The sequence below is a fragment of the Idiotropiscis lumnitzeri genome, chromosome 16 (genome assembly GCF_059441095.1).
Source record: "Idiotropiscis lumnitzeri isolate Australia: NSW breed Sydney's pygmy pipehorse chromosome 16, RoL_Ilum_1.0, whole genome shotgun sequence".
Classification (NCBI taxonomy): Eukaryota; Metazoa; Chordata; class Actinopteri; order Syngnathiformes; family Syngnathidae; genus Idiotropiscis; species Idiotropiscis lumnitzeri.
Window position 1 is genome coordinate 15,065,570 of NC_142406.1, and position 20,875 is coordinate 15,086,444.

Consider the following 20,875-nt stretch of genomic DNA (forward strand, 5'->3'; position numbering starts at 1 on the left):
AAATCACAGTTATCAGTCAGTAAAAATAATCAAGTATTTAGGCAAACAACTATTGTTCAGTTTATGCTACGAGTTATTTATAAAAAGTCGAATTGCGATTTTTTTTTTTTGTCAAAAGTTAAATAAGTCTATTCAGCATGAAACAATGCAGATACACTTTATTTATTTTTGAGGGCCACAAATATTACGTGGCGGACAAGATCTGACCCCAAGGCCTTGAATTTGACACCTATGGCTCAAGGCATATAAACATTGTCCAGCAAGCTTCTGGTTTAGCCCATGAAAAGTCCACCTGAATGAGAAAGACAACAAACACATTTATATGGCGGAGATATATACAAGTGTCCAGAAGAGGGCGCTAAAGAGCTTGTTAAGGTACACATCGTACCCGTCACTTCCACGCTGGCCCCCGTGATGTAACGAGCGTCGTCCGAGGCCAGGAAGCCGCAAACGTCAGCGACCTCTACAAGACGACAGACAACATTACACACTCGGGAGCGCAAAGTAGAAAATAAGGAGAAATTTGAGAAAATTTGTCAACCTGCCGCCTCGCCCATCCTCCGCAGCGGTACCAGAGCCTTCATCTGACACAAAAAAACAAAACATGGACGCATTTATTTACTAAAAACATTAGCTACGGCACACAAAATTTATATCAATAAGTTTTAGACTCGCGACTAATGCGATATATTCAATAAATAAAGCACAACATGCTTTATTTACATTCTTAAACCGTACTCATCGAAACTGCATTCTTTATAACGACCACTGGGCGGCAGTATAGGCAAAAAAACAGACTGGATACAATTGAGACAGAGTTGATTTTAAGTGCCAGGATTATGAAGTGCGTATTTTACCTTGCTGATCACCTTCTCGGGGACCGTGTCCGTCATGGGGGTCGATATAAACCCCGGCAGCACACAGTTACACCGAATCCCAAACCTGAAAGCCCAAAAAACATGAAGTGTGTCCCTAATATTTCACAGTGACAAACGTTCTACTCACCTACTGAGCTCCTTGGCGGCCGTTCTGGTTAAACCTTCCACTCCGGCTTTTGAGGCAGCGTAATTGACCTGTCCTATGTTTCCCACCTGCAGAATATTCCATCAGGATGAACAACCTCCACCGGCATCTCGTATTGACGGACAGAAATAATAAAAATAGCTTTGATTTTTATGACGTCTTCCAGGAGGCACTTGGGACACTGAACAAAATCTCATGGTGGGGGGGGGGGGGGATGATACATACTTTGCCCACGATGCTGCCCACAGTAATGATGGATCCTTTGGTGGCTCCACAGGCCACCAGGGCCCGGGCGACGGCCTGTATGACCAAAAAGGAGCCCTGGAGAGACAAAATTGATGAGAGGGAGGAAGATGCATGGTACAGAAAGGTGGTCCCACCTTCAGGTTGACCTGGACCACCCTGTCAAAGTCATCCTCCTCCATGTCGAGCAGGAAGTTGTCCAGGGTGATGCCCGCTGCGTTCACGCACACCGAGGGTGGCTGGAAGTAGCGAGCCTGCGAGTTGGGGGGGTGTGGACTATTGTGAATAAAAGCTGGATGAATAATCAAATTTCTTCAGATTTGTCAGCATTTTTTTTGGATTGATTTTTGGCGATCTTGAGGCAAAAATGTCAAATTAAGGACAAACTTGAATGCTTGTGAGCAGGGTCTTCAAACTCTCTTTTGACGCCACATCCGCCGCCGCAGCCATATGGGCCTGACCCCTGAGGTCACCTGGCAGGCTTTGCAGCGTGTCATTGGCCGACGCCTCGTTGACGTCAGCGACCACGACCGAGGCGCCCTCGGAGGCCAAGCGCTGGCACACGGCGCGACCAATTCCGCTGCCGCCACCTGGATGAGGCAAGCATTCACACTGACACGGCGACCTGTCCATTGTTTGACTACATGTTCCCAGTCATTGACTGGCGACCAATCTAGGGTGTGCCCCAAAGTCAGCTGGGATAGACTACAGGTCACCAAATGAAGATAACCACCCAAGGAAAAGGACGGATGGATAATAGACACATCACTCATGACAATTTAGTTAGTCGTAGTTCAAGTTGATATGCTACTGGTTTGTTTCTGCATCAAAATTTAGAATTCTATATATTAATTTGCCTCCAACAAACATTATTTTGTTTGGTTTGTCTTTGGCTGGTCAGCTTTTATTATGGGATAAATTTCTATTGTCCAATCAGACTTCAGCTACGATGGTTGCGATATGATCATGAAATCAACTCAGATGACGTCTGCTGACGTCAGACACGCAAACGCAAATACTATTTAAATCACTGTTGTTCGTATATGTACATAATTGATATACTGTTAAATAAAAAAGAAGAAAAAATGTACATTTTTGGGGGTTTGTTTTGTTCTTTTTTTTTTTTTAAACCAATCATATTCTCGCTTCATTTTCCGTTCTTATGATTGGTTGGTCGGAGCTACGCGTGGGATTTGTAATTACTGGACGTGCAGGTGACGACCAACGTTAGGCAAGATTGAAAAATTCAATTTTCAAGGCGCATTTGTCGAGTTTAAATTTATAGAAGTGGCTAGCTTGTTTTCACTTCCAGAGCGGCACAACTTGCAAGTTTTGACTGAACCGAACGTTGCAAAAGAGGACGATGGGCTTTGGTCTACAAATAAGCACGTGTGGTGAGTGCGACGTTTTTTGATTGACATTCTTAATGTTTTTGTCATGTTTTAAGGCAAACAATAACGACTGTGAATTGCTTATTGCAGTGCAGATGGTTGGACTTGTTTGGAGTTGACGTAATTGGCAGATACAATTTGAATTATGCTAATTTCTATGCTAATATTCTCCGTCTCTCTGTGATGCCTCGCACAGTTGTAATACGTGTTTGATTATTTTTTTATGAGGTAACTTAAATTTATACTTATGGCCGACGTTCCAAAGCTATCGCACGACAATGAGTTTGTGCGTTTAATTTTCGAAGACGAGTCGAAAGTTTACGCTGGTCGCAAATTAGGTTGAGAGATGAACAGGTAACTTTTGACAGCAATTTAATACAAAAACTGACTCCCTGCCCAAGGGTGAACTTTAAAGAGTGAACACAATTGCTAAATGTCACATTTGGATTAGAATTGGATAAAATAATTTACCCGTTACCACCGCCAATCTTGACACAAGTCGCACGGCGGTCGCCATATTACTTTTTTCTATTTTTGTAGTTTTCCAGTTGGCCGCTAGATGGCGCTAAAAGTACACTAGGGGAGTGGAGGCAAATATGTATTTAATATATAACACTAAACATTTGTAATCACATTGTCTTGCCTGCTCCTCCTTCTCAGACATCTTATGTATTGTCAATTTTAATTAATGCATTGTCAATTTTAATTAATGCATGCTCATTTTTACATTTTTTCAAAGCACAATTCCAGTCAACATTAATTTGGTCACTATTAAAGCACAACTTATAACATGTAAGTTTGCCACGAAAATATTTTTGCTCTATTCTGGACTTTATACTTATTCACAACTTTTTGCAAGATTTTCAGATCACTGATCTCACTTCATGGTCTAATTTTTTAAACTCAATTTTATGCCCAATATGAGTATTTTTTTAGGTTACTGTAGCAGATACACCTGGTGCATAATTACTAACTATATTGATATTAAAAACTAAGTATCACTATTTTTTTCTCTCCAAACACACTGCTTGGTGAGCAGCACCAAAGTGATAATGGGAAACTGCTTCATTTGGGAAAAAAAAGTTAACACAGATGTCCTCGCTGCTTTTGTTTTTATTAGCAAATTGGTCACAAGAAGCAATCGAGTGTACAGAAACACTGGAAAAGAGGGAAAAACAAAAACACTGGTAGGAAAAAGAAAATCAACTTTGACTTAACATCACACGGGTGGAGCGCCACCCCCCCTTTTCAACGCCTGCGTCAAAACTATGGAGAACTTCAGCAGATTGCGCACACACACACGCAAACGTTTGTCTTCTTGAGCACTTATGAAAAGCCGATACGCACGAACAGTTGCTGGTTCCCGCAAAGGGAATAAGTAAAATGCTTCTTTATAAAAGAAAAGAGTTCTATAACTGTACAGAACATCTACACACACCGTCAAGACAGCGAGCACAGTTACAAGGGAAATCAATTCCAGAAGTAGAACGCACTCTGGCTCTAGCACCCAAACTCCCCCCCCAACACATGCAACGCATCTTCCCCCGATGAAACTTCCCGAACTCGGCCCAATTCAGACACTTCCCAGACCCACAACAAGTCTCCCTCGGCCCTCTTCATGCGGCCCAAGGAAGGCGCCGTCTCTCGGCTGGACCGGCCGTTCTGGTCCAGTTCACTGGGGAGTGGCGCAACGGTGGGTGGGGGGCATTTGTCAGTTGACCACCCCACCCCGGACTAAAATAAAGTGGCAAAAAAAATCTGAAAAATTCTTCTTTCCTCTCAGCCAGAATCCGACTCGCTGGTGTCGGAGGATGATGAGGACGAGGAAGACGAGGAGGAGTCGGAGGAAGAGCTGCTGGCGCTGAGGCGCGACGGCTGAGTGCTCGACTCGGTGGCCGGTTTCTCCACTACAAAAAAAGAAAATGGTGAGAGGATTTATTTGTATCCTTTTTCAGCTTCCTAAGGGATGACTAATTGGGAACTTGTAAATACTAAAATCATGATTAAAACAAGCAAATTTGCTGCAAGTACAGTTGAGGCTCAAAGAAGAAAGGTGACTTACGCTTGGCTTTGGCGGGCTTCTTGCCAGAATTGAGCTGCCCGCTGACGTCCATCAGCCTTCTCTCCAGCTCGTGTTGTTTCTCCAGCGCCAGCTCCTCACGCGACTTGCCGGCGCTGTTCTTGATGGCTTTGAAGGGAGCAAACAATTGAGCTGAGGGCCGCGAATGTGGCTTTGAAAATTAAAAACGTCCCCACCCACAAAAACTCTTGCATTCCCGCCCACGCCTGTGCGCTTCCTCACCATAAGGCTTGCGCGGCTTCTTCCTCAGGCACGTCATGACGTAGCGCTCCAGCTCTCGCAGCGTGGACGGCTTGAGCGTCTCAAAGTCGATTTCGATCTCCTCGGGGTTGGTGTCTCGGAGGGACGGCTCTCGCGACTGAATGATGTAAACCACGCGGCCCAGCTTCTCGCCGGGCAGCTTGTTGATGTCCAGGCTGAGCTGACGCTTCTCGTCGTACGACATGGGCGCCGTCTCTTCCTCTTCGTCCGAGTCAAAATGGTGCATTAGGGGCTCTGAGACGGCCGGAGGCATGCTGAACATCATGGCTCCCTTTTTGGACCTGACGCAGAAAAAAAAACAAAAAAAAAAGCTTGTGAGGATAAAAGTAGGGTTAACGAAATATTACCTAATTTCCTTATATTGGTGATTTACCGCCAATCATAAACAAGCAGTACCAATAATGCCCAGCAGGTGTCAGCACTCACTTGCTCTTATTGTTTTTCTTGCTCTGGGTCTTCTTGATTGGCATCATGGGAACACCCAGTGCCTTGTTGCTCTTTGTTTTTGGAGTTTTGCTAACTTTGGGGGGCTTTGCCGGCCTAATGGGCACCAGCTCTTCTTCCAGCTTGTGGTGCTTCTCGCCCTTCCTCCTCTTCTTCTTCTTGTCCTTCTTCTCTTTCTTCTTCTTGGGTTTCACGATGGGGCCCTGAGAAAGCGCCGTCAGCTGCTCGTGGACGGCTTTTAGCTGGGAGGCGAGCGACAAGCGGCGTCAGAAAATGGCGGGGGGGGGGGGGGCGCATCGCGGAGCTCGTTTTTCATACCTGCTCCTGAAGCTCGGCCAGGCGGTTGGCTCGCTCCTCTTCGGAATCCGAGCTGGGGCTGCTCTCGCTCTCGCTTTCCTCGCTGCTCAGCTCGCTCTCGGAAGAAGAGGACGAGGAGGACGAGGAGGAAGACGAGGAGCTCTGGGGCGCCGGTTGCTCGTCGGGCATCTTGGCAAAGCAGAACTCAAAAACGTCCTGAGGGAGGAGTCGAAGCAGTTGCACACTTTGAGTGTCGCAGTCCCCCGTTGACCCCCAAATGTGGCAGCATTTAGTTTCTTTTTTTGGGCTCTATGCCAGTCCATTAATATGTAGCTTTATGTCAAACCGGTTAGAGGTGCAAAATAATTAAGAGACTGACGGCTTACCTGGAGCTTTCGAGCCATGCCGACCACATCGTGATCGGGGGGATTGTACTTGTAGCAGTTGGAGAACATCAGCCTGATGTCCGCAGAAAACTGCTGAGCGTCCACGTACTCTCTGCCGTCCATCTTCCTCTGAGGGACACGAGACAAGTTCCGCACTTAGTAAATAACACATCTCTTTTTTTATTTATTTATTTTTATCTCGACTAACTAGCGCGCTCGCGCTTGGTGTACCTTGATGGTGCTGAGGTCCATGGGCTGCTTGATGATTTCGTGGTAGTCGTGGAGACCCAACGAGGAAGCATCGACGGGTATGTAGAAGGGCCAAGCGTAGGCGGCGTGCTTCTTGGACAGGAGCTCCTTCAGGACGCCGCTGCAGTAGCGCAGCTGCGGCGTCAGCTTGCTGCGACGCACCGGCGTCGGCAAGATGGAGTCAGGCAGGTCCTTCTTGGGGGGCTTGATGGGCCGCCCACTAACGCCTCTCCTGCACCCTCCAGGCGCTTTGCCACCCAGCATGACTTGCCCGTGATCCGCGTTGATTGCCATAGCCTGGTTGAGGGCGAGAGCCGGACCGAGACCGAGACCCTGACTGAGGCTCAGGCCCTGGCTCAGGCCTAGACCTTGCCCGAGGCTCAGGCCGGCGTCGTGCTCCACCCCGAGCGCGGTGAGGGTGAGCGGCGAGTCGTGCCCTCGGCCCAGGCCTAAGCCCATGCCACCCACGCTCATGATGGGCATAGCCACCGTGGTCGGGGTGGTCGTGTCGGCTTTCCTCTTCACGCCTTTTTTCTGTCATTGAAACAACGCATCACAAGACAGACATAAAATCAAATAGTGCGAATCTCAACATTTTCTTTTCCTGAGAACCTTCGATGCATAATTTCTAATATTCTACTCCAGGGCGGAAGCTGTTCCCCGTGGTGAGTTTCACCTTGGTCGTGGGCTGCGTGGGAGGCAGGCCCGTCATTGCGGGGATGCCGTGCTCATTGGGCAGGGTGAGGGCCAGACTCTTGGCCATGATGGTCTGCGGCAGGGTGGACAGGATCGTTTCGGGGGTCTCCGGGGTGGTCGGCGAGTACACCGACTGGGAGACGGCGGGCACCTGGTGAGCCGTGGTGACTCCTCCGGAGACTGAGGAGCGAGGATGAGACAATGCTCTCAAAATGAGTCGTGATTTTTCAAATAACAAGCTATGGTTACTTCACATCAAGTTCATGGGGAGGTCTCTGGGAAAATGTAAGATCCGAGAGCAAAAAAACTGCAATCCTTTCATCCGTGCTGTTCGGGACTCACCCGCACTTCCTCTGCCTCTCTTTCCCGCTTTGACGGGTCTGCTGCGCGGAGGCGGGGTGCTCAGGTCCACCTCCTCGGGGGGCATCTGAGCCACCTTCTGTAGAAACGCTTTCTCCAGCGACTGGGCCATCAAGACGATGTCATCAGATGGCTACGAGAGACACACTTGAAGGCTCAGCAACGGAAATCGGACGATGGGGGCCGCCATCTTGTTGCTCGGTCCTAACGGCCGTACCTTGTTGTAAATGTAGCAGTTGGTGAACATGGTGTTAAAGTCCTGCATGCATTCACTGGCACTGTAGTAGTAGTTACTCTCGAGCCTCCTCTTGATGGTGCCCAAGTCCATTGGGATCTTGATGATCTTGTGATAGTCCTGAAGAGGGATCATGGAAAGAAATCAGCTGAAGTAACAAGGCATTGTAATTGAGCGATTAACAATGGATCAAATCGGACTTCTCGATGATGTAAAAATGCTCACCGGCAGGTTGAGCTTGACGGCGTCCACTGGCTCATGGAAGGGCCAGGCAAAGTGGTGGCGCCACAACGACTTGAGCAAAACCTTCTGCAGGAACTGCAGCTGGTTGGTCATCTTGCCCCGTCGGCCGGAGTCTTTCATCGGGGTCTGTGGTGGGCCGGGGGTGCTGGTCTGGTTGTGCGGGGGCATCCCCGGGCTTTCAAAGCCTTCATAGAGCAGGGAAGGCTTCCGGATCCTTTTTCCAGCTGTGCCGGAACTCTGGTCCAGTGCCGTGAGCCCCATTAGGCCGACATCTAGCCCACCGTGGGAGCTGTGGAGAGCACATTGTGGTTTCTTAGCAGGGCTGTGCGGCAAGAAGAATTTTAATGCTCAAGCTTTGTCTCCACTTTAACTTGGTCTTAATACGCAAGCGAAATATGACATCATGCAGCGAACGAATGATGAGTCAACAAATACTGTCCTGCTTATCAATTCTGACTACAGCGCCCCCTTCGAGCGTGAAACTAAAACTGTTCATAAAGTCTGTAAAAAGGTGAACTTCTCCCACGTTGCGGTCATGGCTTCTAAATTATTCCAATTCCCAACAGAATGCCTCAAAACTAGGATGCCATCTTGTACGCATGACTGATTTATCAAAATTGGCTTTTTGCCGAGGCTGTCGTCATCTTATTACAGGAAGTGCTGCTTTGACCTGCAACGTGGCTTCCTTTGACTCTCTACTGCCTCTAGAGGCTGCTTTAAACATGCAAGTAGCTGGGAGAATTTTGACTGCTGCCAAGTGTTTATACCTACACCATTCACAGCAGCATGCAACTATGCGCAGCAATGTCATTCTGCATCATTGGGAAGAATTCACGTTTGTATATTTTAATCTATTGTCTTGTACAATATTTAGAGGTGGGGTGGTGGGAGAAGTAAGGGTTAGAAAATTTCAAAATACACCAAATCTGGTAGTATTCATCCATTGTTGAATGACAGAGCCTTTGGAAACATTTGACAGTTAGTGTGCTTTATTATGTTTGTTTGTTTTCTTAAAGATACAACATTATAAAACAAAATGGAGGTAAACATACTGTAAGCCCAGGTCATTTTTAGCTCTTTGTCACAATATACAGAAAAGTTTTATTGCCAAGATTTATTTTTTCATGTCTTTGTAGATTCTCAAGTCAAGACATGGTAACCTGCAAAGGTTAAATCGAGGCAAGTTGAATCATTGTTGAATTATTTTTTTCTGGTTTCCTGAAAACATAATTACGATTTAGTAACTACGCTACTAAGCTAACAATACGAATGGTAGCAGCAACAAAATAAAATGATGAAAATAGATGAAAGCATTTAAACCGTAATCTAGTTTAACTGACAATGGGTGCTGTAACCTAGGCAACCAATCACACAAACCATTCCGGGGGTGGGCAAGAGCATGATTAACTTCTGTATTAACATTTGCCGGCCGGTTGAAGCGAAACCACCACCGGCGGCTACAATCGTAACAAACCGGCTAAATGGCAGAAAAACACACGCTTTGGACCGGTAACAGACTAAGATCGTGGCGTTATTAGTAATGCGTTAATAACGTAACATATGGGTCATAGTAGCCAAGAGATGACAACAAGATCACGGGGGGCTAATGCTAACGAACAAAGCTAACAGCAGCTTTGCGAACATGGCGCCCGGCGTCACGCAAACACCAAGCCGACACTTTCCACATATTTTAGTGCCGCGTCATAAACTCCGCGTCCGATGCCCGTCAAGAGTCAACATTTGTCGTGTAGCCCTCAATTTCTGCGGCGGGGCGGGCGGGAATCATTTCAGCGCGCGCGTACACAGAGAGCGCCCGCCATAGTCCAACATCTCGTCAAAATAAAACGAAGGTTCGTCACTAAATGTCGTCAAATATCACATCCGATGGAAAGCTGAGAGTCAAGTTTACCAGTAGATACCTGTCAATCAGCGGGTTTACGGCCATATCCATCAGGATGGATCCGGATTGCGTTTTGCTATACTCAAGCCAGTATCCGGTTCGGTTCCGCTTCCCGTGTTTTTTTTCTCCCTGTTATCGCCTCTCTACAGCGGCGGTACAACTCTCCTCCTGCTTCGTGGAAATGGCGCTGGCTTAGTTACGCCAGCTGCTATATAGACCCACGACGCACCCTATTGGCCACGTCTGGTGAAAACGTCCCCGCCCTTTGAGTTGCGATTGGCTCTTCGCGTCGCAAGTCAACTTCACCGCACCCTGAAACGACTTGCTCGGCCTTTGAAGTGGAGAAACTTAAAGGCACTTCCTTTCATGCAAAGAGAGTCACGCAAAACCGTTAGGCGCTCTTTGTGCCCCCGCAACCCTCTTTAATCGTGTTCCCTTGCCTTCTTCGCGATTACGAGCTCGAAGACATTTTGCAAGGACGTTGAAAGCGCCTCTGAACTTGAAGGTCTTACGTTACGTCAGCGTATGCAAAGCGAAAGCGGCGATTGGCCAATGCGTACACAACGCGGGCTTTCTGTGCGTCTATCTGCAAGCCTATTGGTCATTCCGGGGTATGACGCGCCCGTCATCTCGCTACGGGCCTCTCCCCACTTACCAGAAGATCAGTCGCAGAGGAACGCCGGTCGCCATCTTTAAGGACGACGTCGACGGTTTAAATCGCCAAATTGTGCCCAGGTATCCCAATTAACTTCCTGAACGACACCTCGAAATACACACAGTGTCACAAGCGAAGCGAAACGACACCGACAATCGTGTTTCGCCTCAGTTGAAAGATAAAAAAAAGGTCGAAACACGTCAAACATGGCCTGCCTGGCAAACAAAGAATATACTATCAAAACGGTTTAGCGTACGTAGAGACGTCATTCAATTAAAATGAGCGCGCATCGTGGCTTTTATCAAAAACTTTAAAAACGTTCGTTTAATACATGCTGGGCAACTGGAACGACAGGATGACGCGGCAGTTTTATCACCGGCTTGGAACTACATGAATTGGAAATGGTTGCTATTTTTTTTAACGCCTGATAAAACAATTTGCCATGTTGCCAAACACTTTGTCACTAATAGCACAACCTAGTATTGACTAGCTAAAGTGAAATATATCCATGGCACAACAAAACGAGACCAACGTGGAAGAAAACTAGACAAAAACGACCCGACAACAAATTTGTCAAACCGTCAATGGTTACCCAATCACATGCGCCCATCCCCCACTATCCAAGGTTACAGACGACCAATGCCACCCAAACATGCAAATCAAATCACAATATGAATACACAACAAAACTAAATTGTGCTGTGGGGGGGGTAACATTTTGTGATCAAAGTGAAGTTTGCTGTAATAAGAGATGTTTAAAAAAGAAACAAAAAAAGATACCCCCCAAATCCTAAGGATTAAAATAAAAACAAATGTCGATTGGTAAATCCAAAAGATACAGCGACACTTGTCTTGAAAACATCTGGTCTTCCAACTCGAAACTTTTTTTAAGCAACGCATTGCCTCCAACATGTCCGCCCTTCTCCCATTCTTCGGGGCAGGTTGGGGGAGGGGGAATCACGTGACCGATCGAAACTTGGAAACGACATCCATTTCAAATGAGCCCATCTAAAACATGGGGACTCGGCATGCCTATTTCAGGGGGTAGAAAATAATCCGTTTAGCGTCCCCCGTGTAAAAATGCAACAAGTAATTCCTCAACAGTTTGGTGTAGAAACGCCAAAAATAATCCAAACAAAGAGCAGACTTCAGTCGGGGCTAGTCTTTCGGTGATTGGCCAGCATTGATCACGTGTGAAGACGAGTTGTTTTTTTCTGCTTTGATAACGATTGCTTAATTCGTTGTCCCTTCTGCTAATCCCTCCGCGAGACAAAGAGTCTCTAAAAGATTCCAGTTTGTGAAGTAGAAGATGTTAGAAGCATCCAATTTGTCCGAAAGGAGGATAGTTCTCGAGATCGGTCGTGTTGCGTCGAGTGAAAGCACTGCGCATGCGCACGCGTCACTGACATGGAGGCCGGAAAGATGACTTCGTCTTTTTTTTTTTTTTACTGTGTCAATCATGAATGAATGACAACTTTCCTTTTTAGTTTCCCGCAATTAAAAAAATAGAAAACAATAATTCATAATTGATCATATACAATAGTAGGATGAATATAATGCGTTTCTAAAAGTATTGCAGTTGTCAAATTGGTTACTACCGATTTTAAATTACAAATAATATTTGTAGTTTCACGTCATACCTGTTAAAAGACTTGAGGATGGTCAGGACAGTGTTTTAAGTCGGGTGCTGGGTGTGCAAGTCTTTGTAATTTTATCATTTAATTCCTTTTGTGTTATTTACAAAAATCAATAAACCAATTATTTTGTGGAATTAAGTAGTTCCAAATAAATGAAGAAATAAATAGCATTTCTTTCTCTACAATTGTTAACTGTTATATGCGATACATTTGAATTAAATAATTCAAGTTTGTTTTTTTCGAACTGTGCATAACGTTACAGTCAGTGGCTTATACGTAGGCCCATGCTGCTGCATTTTAAAATTTCTTAATCATGATGGTGGTATTTTGGAGAGCCACTTATTTTTTTTAGGAGGTACTTTAAAGTTTGAGAAACACACTTGAACAATGCTTATCAGTGTGTCGTTATTTATTTCACTGGCCAGCCAGAGCTGGAATTCATTGACGAGCACTGTATGCACAAGATTTGTTTAACATCAGGTAGAGCGGGTCCAGTGTGCACCGGGAAACTTTGTCTCGTCCGTGCGGGAGGTGGCGTGGAAGGAGAGGATTACATCACAGTCAGCCTCCTCTGACTCATCAGTAGTCTCTCTCTTGCTCGCTAACATACAACACGCAGACTCAGTTGGCTATGCTTGGCTGCATTTTAGCGCTGTTTTACAATCCCAGTCATGCAGACTGGAAGATAAAAGGGGGCATTTTTCTTCTTCTGGGCTGGAGAGTCACCCGCTCTTAATGATGGCGGCACACACAGCAGAGTCCTCAAATGAAAGAGAGAGGTTGATTTTCTGATGTTGTATGCAGCAAATACTGGTTGGTTGAGATGTGAACAAGACGGGCGGGTGAGAAAGGAACATGATGCAGCCGCGCAAAACAAATTCTGCTCGCAGATTTCCACTCACCGGACTCTGCGATACCGTGATCCATTTCCATATGAATGTTATTGCAAACGCTGCAAACTCAACGCAGTCCAAGGAGATGACTGAGATGAAATGAGATTACAGGAGATTAACATGCTTTCTAATCTAGGAAGCAGCATATGTCCTGTGAAGCTTTTGGTGTTGTACTTGACTATTTTTTTTAAAGAATGACACAACCTTCAGGATGGATATTTAATTTTTTATGAATGGCCAACAAGTGTCCAATCGGTCCATTTACCAATCATGGTACACAGGCTCCCTCTAGTGGTATGAAAAATATTGACAGCCCTAGAAGTGTTCAGTTGTATTTCACATTTATATGCATTTAATCTGGCAATTGTTTGGTTTTAAACATTTGTTTTGATAGTTTTGTGCTGCTACTTGTTTTCCTTTGATATTTGTGGAGGGGGGTAAATTTTGCTTCCAGTTGCAATCCAACAGTCACAATTCTACAATTTACAATGAAGTGAAATTAAGGTGACGCAAATCAGTGTGGCCCTTCAAGAGGTATATCGAATGGTGTGAAGAGTCAAACACACAAATAGGAAATGTGAATGTCCACAAGTAGCTACAGTTGGCCAAACTTCTCCATGCCATATTGCTGATGTCACTCAATAGGCCACACCCCCTGTAAAGACACACCTCAGTTGTTGTACCTGGGTTTTTCCCAACGCATAATAATGACACTTTATAAAACCACCTTATTTCTTTACATTCTCCTCTATCGTATTATCATGGTGCTGTTCAGAGCCACAATATGCCGTTTTTTCTTTTTTTAGTAAGTTTGAGTGAATGTTTAGAGGCAAAAACGCGAATCTGTATGTCCTCCTGTCAGATGAATCATTTCCATGTACTCTTGGTAAATAAATAAATAAAATTGCTCGTGAAATGTTGCCTTCAATTAGCTGTCATCGTTTGTAGGTCACGACCTTCCCGAGCTTTTCGGAGTGTGAGATCGCCACCTACTGGACACTTGGAGCAGTGTTTCCTCCTACATTGAGGTCAGCACACTCGTCATAATTCTTGACATGCCTTGGTAAATGATTTACTTTGTAGTGTCCCTGTTGGTAATGATCTGAAATATTTGCTCCCTAAAACCCCTCAATTAAAATATATTGTAGTTCATATTTAATGTGATTATCTTATTAAATAATTGTTTACAAACACAGCAATAAAATATGAGAAAACATGCATGGGTTTGGAATCATTTTACCATAACATTATTCAGTAATTTAGCATTTGGTTATGAATAATACACTTTAAAATCAGAATTAATTGTAAAATAAAACCTACACGTGATCCTTTCTAGTCTCTTTGTTGCTCTTTTTTTAAACCTCATTTCAGAATGACATGGCTCTTTTCAAACTCAAATATGGTTCTAGTACACAATTTGTTCAGGATCACTAGGTGGTGATATGTAATCATTCTTTTTCCGCCATCCTCATGACCTGCCTGAGTTTTTTTTTTTTAACCGAAAAATCATGTGACACTGAAGACTGGCTGGGTGATTCCATTCAATCCTGCTAAGTTGCTCATCAAGCCGAACAAAACAAACGAAACCAATATGATGCTAGCCCAGCAAGCGTGAAATGCGTTGACGACAGGACGCCGCTGTTGGGTCATGTTTGCAGCTGAATATGATGAGTTTCACCAATTCGACAAGCTCCTCTTGTTGTCTTGACTCTCCACTTTCAAGGCAACTCAGCAAAGGCCACCCAAGCGTTTTATTGCAAGCGTGCCAAAGAATTAAGGGGGGGGGGGGGGAACAGCTATCAATGCACATTTTACATTGTGAGAATGATCAAATTTTTATTTAGAGCAAACATCCAATCTAAATTGGGGGAGGCAAATTAGCTCTGTGTGAAATCTATTATTTTTGAAATTATATTATTCTGAATCATTTTATTATCTACAGTAAACTTTGTATAATATCTTAGCATTTCTTTTGTTGTTTAAAATGTATTTCATTATCATTAATTAAATGTACATTTTTGGTCTATTCAGAATGAATTTACTTATTTAAAAAAATATTTAGCGACCTACTTTTATGCTCATATTAGGATTAGACAGTTCAATTAAATAAAGGAGTTCAATACAGTAATTTAAATTTGATTTAAAGAGGTGCGATGTCAAAGCTGAGCTTTTCTGTACTGACTTTGTGCAGACGCGCATTTCCCCAAACAATAAGTCTCGTCAAGTCCTCAAGGACTCGAAGTTCATCAGCTTTCATGTTGCCGCTCACCCAACCGACGTGGTTGTGCAAAACGAAAGTGAACAAAGCAGGGACATTCCAGCGGGATCGGCCATTTTGCGTCGCAGCTCTCCGCCCTGAGATGGCGGCGGTTTGCTGGCAGGCATTGTCGCACCATTTCCTCTGGTGAATATCGCCCGCTTGGTTTCCTGTACTGTAAAAATGTCAACAAGCCAATCGAAAGTAGACAAAATGTACTTGAATTAACCCTAAAAACTAAAAGTCAGATATTGCAAACGTCAAAAAGCAATTTCCTACTAATTTGTACTGCACCAGATGGAAAGTGCTTTGTTACACCTCCAGCTGTTGGGAATTTCTTTTCTGATCTTACGAATGCAGGCGTTTTGGCGTGCGACTCGTTGAAAAATGTAAAGTTGGACGTTTTTATTGACAAACGCTTTGTAAATATACATTTGTAGAAGAGTACAAATTCATTATTTCAATGAGACATTTGACTCCAATCAACTTTGATCACTCAAAAGGAAACAGTTCTTCTCTTATTCTACTTTACTAATTCATCATAAGCAAGAAAACACAAAGCAATTCCACTGCGTTTAAAAAAAAGGCAGGAAAATAACCATTTAAAAGAAAAGAAAATCTCAACATATAAGCAGAATGAATTCACAAAACTAGAATGACAAAACAAAACAATAAAAAATCTGGAATGAGATTGGTGTCCCGTTAGCTTCCCGCTCTGGCGAGCTTCTCTCTCATTTTACAGTATAATCCCTTCTTGTCCATCAGTTGGCGGTGTGTCCCCCGCTCCTGAACGCCACCGCCGCCAATCACCGCAATCTGGTCGGCCTTCTCGATGGTCTTCAATCTGTGCGTGATCAGCAGCACGGTTTGGTCCGGGCGACTCGCCAGATTCTGCAGGACCTGCGCCGGGTGAGACAAACGTTCACGGCAGAGAATAGCTTGTAAAGCTTTTGTCACATTTTTTTATTTTTAATTAAGTTAATGTCGTACGATGGGTTTGAGTGTTTTTTTTTTTTTTGGGCTCTTCGGCCGTTTTATTGTACCTTGCTTTCACTTTGCTCATCCAGGGAGCTGGTTACTTCATCCAAGATGAGAACCCGCGGCCGTCTGACCAGCGCTCGGGCGATGGCCACGCGTTGCCGTTCGCTCTTGGACAGCAGGCTGCCCCCCTCACCAACCTCTGACAAACAATCAAATCATCGGTCAAGCTCTGGAGCCGTCACAAGCTTCTCCGCATTAAACCCTGGACACACTCGCCGGCGGAGGTGGAAGCGCGCCAGTCAAAAGTAAGTCTCTAGTTTTCAATCTCAAAGCAAGTTACCGTGTCAAAAATCAAGCAAGTCAAGTCGAGTCCCGACGGAATTTCTAACAAGTCACTCACGCGCACTGGTGTCCGAATTGAACATTTTCCCGTTTTTTGTACGGTAAACCATTTGAAATATAAACATGAAACAGGCAACACTTGTCAAAATCTTGTCGTTCAAATCAAGCCTCAGGAATACCGAGACAAGTTTCAGCCTAAGCGAGTCTTAAAATTAACTCCAGGACACGCCTGAAATGCACTTCTGCTCACCGGTCTCGTAGCCCTTCTCCAACTGTGTGACGAAGTCGTGGGCGTTGGCCCGTCGCGCCGCTTCCTGGATGGCGTCCAAAGAGCAGTCCTCCACAGCGTAGGCGATGTTGTGTCTTATGGAACCGGAAAAGAGCACCGGCTCTTGGCTGACCACCGCAATCTGTCAAAAGCACAGATGGATTGTCGTTCGGGTCGTCCGCGTTGGACTCCAGTCCCGTAGGTGGCGCTGGCGTACATTTCAATGTCAAAAACAGGATGAACGTGAACGCATGGCATCAGTGCGCTCGGGGTGCTGATTCTAAAAATAACAAAGCAGTGTGGTTGACTTCCCCGAGTAAGTTAAATTGAGACAAGATCGTGATTAGGCCCATCCATAGTTTTTGGGACGTTTTTTGTGTTTTGATATTCTGTGAGATTTGTCTAAAGTTGGGACACTATTTCCTTCATCTGACACGTGGGTGTTCGGACTTTCACCTTCTTGCTAAGATAGCCGTTGTCGTACAATTCCAGTTGGCGATGATCCAAAAGGATTTGTCCACCCTGTGGCTCGTACAAGCGCTTCAGCAGACTGGCGCAGGTGCTTTTTCCCTCTCCAGAAACACCGACCAGCGCCGTCATCTGGCCCACTGGCAGCTCCAAAGAGAAGTTCTGATGACAAAAGGCGTATGGAATTGAGTGCGGTGGAAAAAATAAGCGTTGAATGCGGGCAAATGACGTTGAAACATCTTTCCTCCGTTCCGCTTTTGTGGATTACCGTGACGTAGACGGCTGAGAATCGACACCGACATAAAAACAAGGACCTTCGCCCCATTGCGACGCCCACCTGCAGCACCGATACATCGGGGTGGGCCGGATAGGCAAAGTCGAGATGGCGGAAGGCGACGTGTCCCGCAAGCCGCTCGGGTGCGAGCGTCCCATCCGTCCTGATCCGAGGCCGCCGATCCAGAACATCAAAGACTTTCCCGGCGGCGCCCACCGAGGTCAACATGTGGCCGCTGATGTAGATCACTGTCTGGCAGGAGACATTGCCAAAATGAGGAGTCCATTATCGGCGCCGACATGGGCGACTTTGCTAAAGCCGACTTTATTCTTGCGGGGGTGTCGGATTTATGCGGCGAGAGCAGTTGGAAAAGCAGCGCATTGTGACATAAGCTTTCCGGCGCCGATACCCTGATGTTGTGTCCGATGTCTGACTGGTAGAGAATGAAGGAGACCAGGTTCCCGGTGGTCATCTGGCCCCTTTGGATGAACAGTCTGCCATACCACAACATCAGCACGTGAATGGCCAAACCTGTCAGCTACACGCATATATGCACAAATCAACCTCGGTCGAACCCACTCCAGTCATGACTTGATATTATTGGCAGAAAAAGAGAGCCCCGGAACGATCCCCGACATCTCACCCTTTGCGCCAGAAGGGACACAACCCTGACGGTGTCCCGCCAGGTCTTGAGCCTGTGCGTGTCCAACAGCCGGTTGTGGTAGCGACGGGCCTCGTGTTTCTCGGCGTTGAAGCTCCGCACTGTCCGGACGGCCAAGACGATCTCGTGGGCCGCCTCGTTTGCCGCAGTCATGGAGTCATGCGTGGCTTGCGTCAGCCGCTGCAAGCCCAAGGTTGGTCATTCGTCGGGCTGGGCGAGAACACGGCTTGTGACCGATCAATGGATCTGATCGGTCTGTCAGCTTTACCTGGTGGTGTTTGTTGGAGATGGTCTCGATGAGGCCAGTGACGGGGACCTCCAAGAGCACTAAACACGTTAGCGTCCACGAAAGGTTCAACATGAGGCTCAGTGTGTACACCGTCTTGATTAGAGTCCTCAGCAGAACGTTGATGTTCAGACAAACCGTTTCAGCCATCAGGGGGATGTCTTTGGAAAGCAAGGAGGTGAGTTCACCTGCACCCGGAAGAAATCCAAATAGATATATTTTTAAGAACACTACAACATACTGGTGAGGGTCAGAGAGATGGCGGCTTTTTCCCCTCTAGCTCCTTACCTGTCTTTGTGGTGTCGAAAAACGCAATCTCCTGCTTGGTCTGAGCTTGAAACAGTTTGCCTTTCATTCGGCACTTGAAGGAGTTAATGGCCCACATGAGGAGACCCCCTCGGCTGCCTGCACCCACCGAGCTGCTCAAACAAAAACAAGACGGACATGGCTTTACCGGTGCCTGGAGGGATCTGCAAACGATTTGTGATAAATGATGGCCTGTCGTTTTTTTGTATACAATGGGGAATCGGAAAACAACTTGTTTTCCTGAAAAAAAAATAGGAATGACCAAAAAAAAAAAGACCACTTTTCCACATGTGGTAATTATGTTTCATTGGCATAAGAATTAGAATGGGGTCTGACATTTTGCGGAGCAGGTAATGTATTCTCACCTTCCCACCGAGAACACGCCCATGAGAAGAAGTGCTGACAAGAACTCATCTGGCTCGTAATCGTCACTCAGGTTGTCAATTACCTTGCCCGTGTAAAACCGGATCTGGATCTCACCTGTGACACACACACACACACACACACACACACGCACACCCCCGCACACATTCCCTCAGTGGGCAGGTGTTGTGTTGTCTTGCTTTACATTGTCTTTTGTTCCGAGTATTTTCCATACAACGAATGAACCTCGTAAGTCAAGGTACCGTGCCCCCCTTCCTTCATCATCATCATCATCATCATCATCTGTGGCGTACTTACAGACCGCAGCTAGAGTGAGAGCGCAAAAGCCTCCGACCAGCAGAGCCAAGTCCGGCCTGTACATGCGAACCACCCTCATGAACAAAACTCGTCGCTTTTGTTGATTCTCTTTCCGTCCCCTCGAGTCCGGCACGCTGACTTCCCAAAACAGGGCAGCCGCCAGCGACGCTCCGGCGCACATCATCCAGCAGCGCGCGATCCCTGTCGCCATCGTCGCGCCGCACGGCGGCTTGCCGAGGCGCAAAGCGGCGGCGAGGCTCTCCAGGGCGGCGGGGAGCGCGCTGTGCAAGGCTAGGAAACGAGCCGGCGCCGGGGGGAGCTCCCCGAGGCTGAGCAGGAAGACGGCGGCCAGCGCCAAACAACACCGGAGCAGCGCGAACAGCCAAAATGAGCTCACCGCGCTCGGCACCGCCAACGGCGCCGCAACGTGAACCAGGCAGGCGTCCGCGACCAGCGCGACAAACACGGCAAAAGCTTGGCGAAGTGGCGAACTCTTTCTCCCCATTTTCACGCATCTGCAGCCCGCGTGTCAAACATAACGCCGAGTGGAGCAACTCCGTTTTTGCTTTTACTTTCGGTTTCGTTTTACTGGAAAAGTACGTCCACAATTCTCATAAGTGCGCCACTATACAACCAAAGATGAAATATCCAAGTCAAAATTCCCTTTTGTTTCTAAATACAATACATATGTTCGAAGATAAGATAATCGTGAGCTTGTAATTCAGACTCAGTAACTTTTTAATTTAATCAATCTGCCTTTTTCTTGTTTTTGTTTAATTGATGAATTGCATTATAAAAACACCCACTTTCTTATCCTAAACAGGACACTATTTCAAATTGATGGTGCAGAAAATACACAAACATATTAGGATTTAGTTCCTGGTTTGGTGTATAACATATCTGAAAATGATTATTGTTTTCGTAAAAGTAGATGCTTACATATGACTTTTTCGGATTAAAAAAAGTTCATCAGTATGCCTCATGGAGGACTTGAGAAAAAATGTACTGTTGACAGGCGTGTACGTTTCTTTCTATTAACAAGGTGAAATTTTACGGCCGTTGCAACACATTTATTGAGACTTTTGATGTGATTTTATTTTTTTATTTTTTTGAGATTGTCAATGAATTGCATTGATCGCCATAAACCCATCACATACTTTTCCACGGAAATTGACCGATCATGCTCGATGGCCGATCATTTGGAGCGCCACTCGTTGAAAACATGCGACGACTAAGAACTATGTCGTATTGAATTGCGAAATGTTATTCAACTATTTTTCATCAGGTACGAGTTGCCCCTCCCCACTATATAAGACATTCAACACCTTTGCTGATATGCTAGATAATACAATTGATTAG

General features: G+C 45.8%; 3 protein-coding genes and 1 long non-coding RNA gene across 4 annotated transcripts; 1 reads left to right on the forward strand and 3 right to left on the reverse strand.

Moving 5' to 3' along the window:
* Nucleotides 1-141: 141 nt before the first annotated feature.
* On the reverse strand, nt 142-3,193 carry hsd17b8 (hydroxysteroid (17-beta) dehydrogenase 8). The gene is made up of 9 exons (XM_088278766.1): nt 3,129-3,193; nt 1,654-1,856; nt 1,404-1,520; nt 1,249-1,344; nt 1,006-1,091; nt 858-942; nt 542-584; nt 389-463; nt 142-292 (listed from the first exon to the last, which is right to left on the reverse strand). The coding sequence occupies exons 1-9, from the start codon at nt 3,172-3,174 to the stop codon at nt 273-275; spliced, it is 771 nt and encodes a 256-aa protein (XP_088134892.1). The 5' UTR covers nt 3,175-3,193; the 3' UTR covers nt 142-272.
* A 559-nt stretch (nt 3,194-3,752) lies between these two features.
* On the reverse strand, nt 3,753-11,863 carry brd2a (bromodomain containing 2a). The gene is made up of 12 exons (XM_088278729.1): nt 9,828-11,863; nt 7,891-8,197; nt 7,648-7,785; nt 7,413-7,563; nt 7,051-7,250; nt 6,357-6,908; nt 6,126-6,254; nt 5,761-5,955; nt 5,425-5,684; nt 4,960-5,279; nt 4,720-4,845; nt 3,753-4,564 (listed from the first exon to the last, which is right to left on the reverse strand). The coding sequence occupies exons 1-12, from the start codon at nt 9,857-9,859 to the stop codon at nt 4,437-4,439; spliced, it is 2,538 nt and encodes an 845-aa protein (XP_088134855.1). The 5' UTR covers nt 9,860-11,863; the 3' UTR covers nt 3,753-4,436.
* On the forward strand, nt 4,440-16,153 carry LOC148321692 (uncharacterized). The gene is made up of 3 exons (XR_015839456.1): nt 4,440-4,582; nt 13,941-14,020; nt 16,015-16,153. It is a non-coding gene; the product is annotated as an uncharacterized LOC148321692 (long non-coding RNA).
* On the reverse strand, nt 15,640-20,092 carry tap2a (transporter associated with antigen processing, subunit type a). The gene is made up of 11 exons (XM_088278730.1): nt 19,517-20,092; nt 19,201-19,315; nt 18,818-18,948; nt 18,512-18,717; nt 18,226-18,423; nt 17,992-18,120; nt 17,646-17,834; nt 17,297-17,470; nt 16,823-16,982; nt 16,293-16,429; nt 15,640-16,149 (listed from the first exon to the last, which is right to left on the reverse strand). The coding sequence occupies exons 1-11, from the start codon at nt 20,019-20,021 to the stop codon at nt 15,952-15,954; spliced, it is 2,142 nt and encodes a 713-aa protein (XP_088134856.1). The 5' UTR covers nt 20,022-20,092; the 3' UTR covers nt 15,640-15,951.
* Between the last annotated feature and the right edge of the window lie 783 nt (nt 20,093-20,875).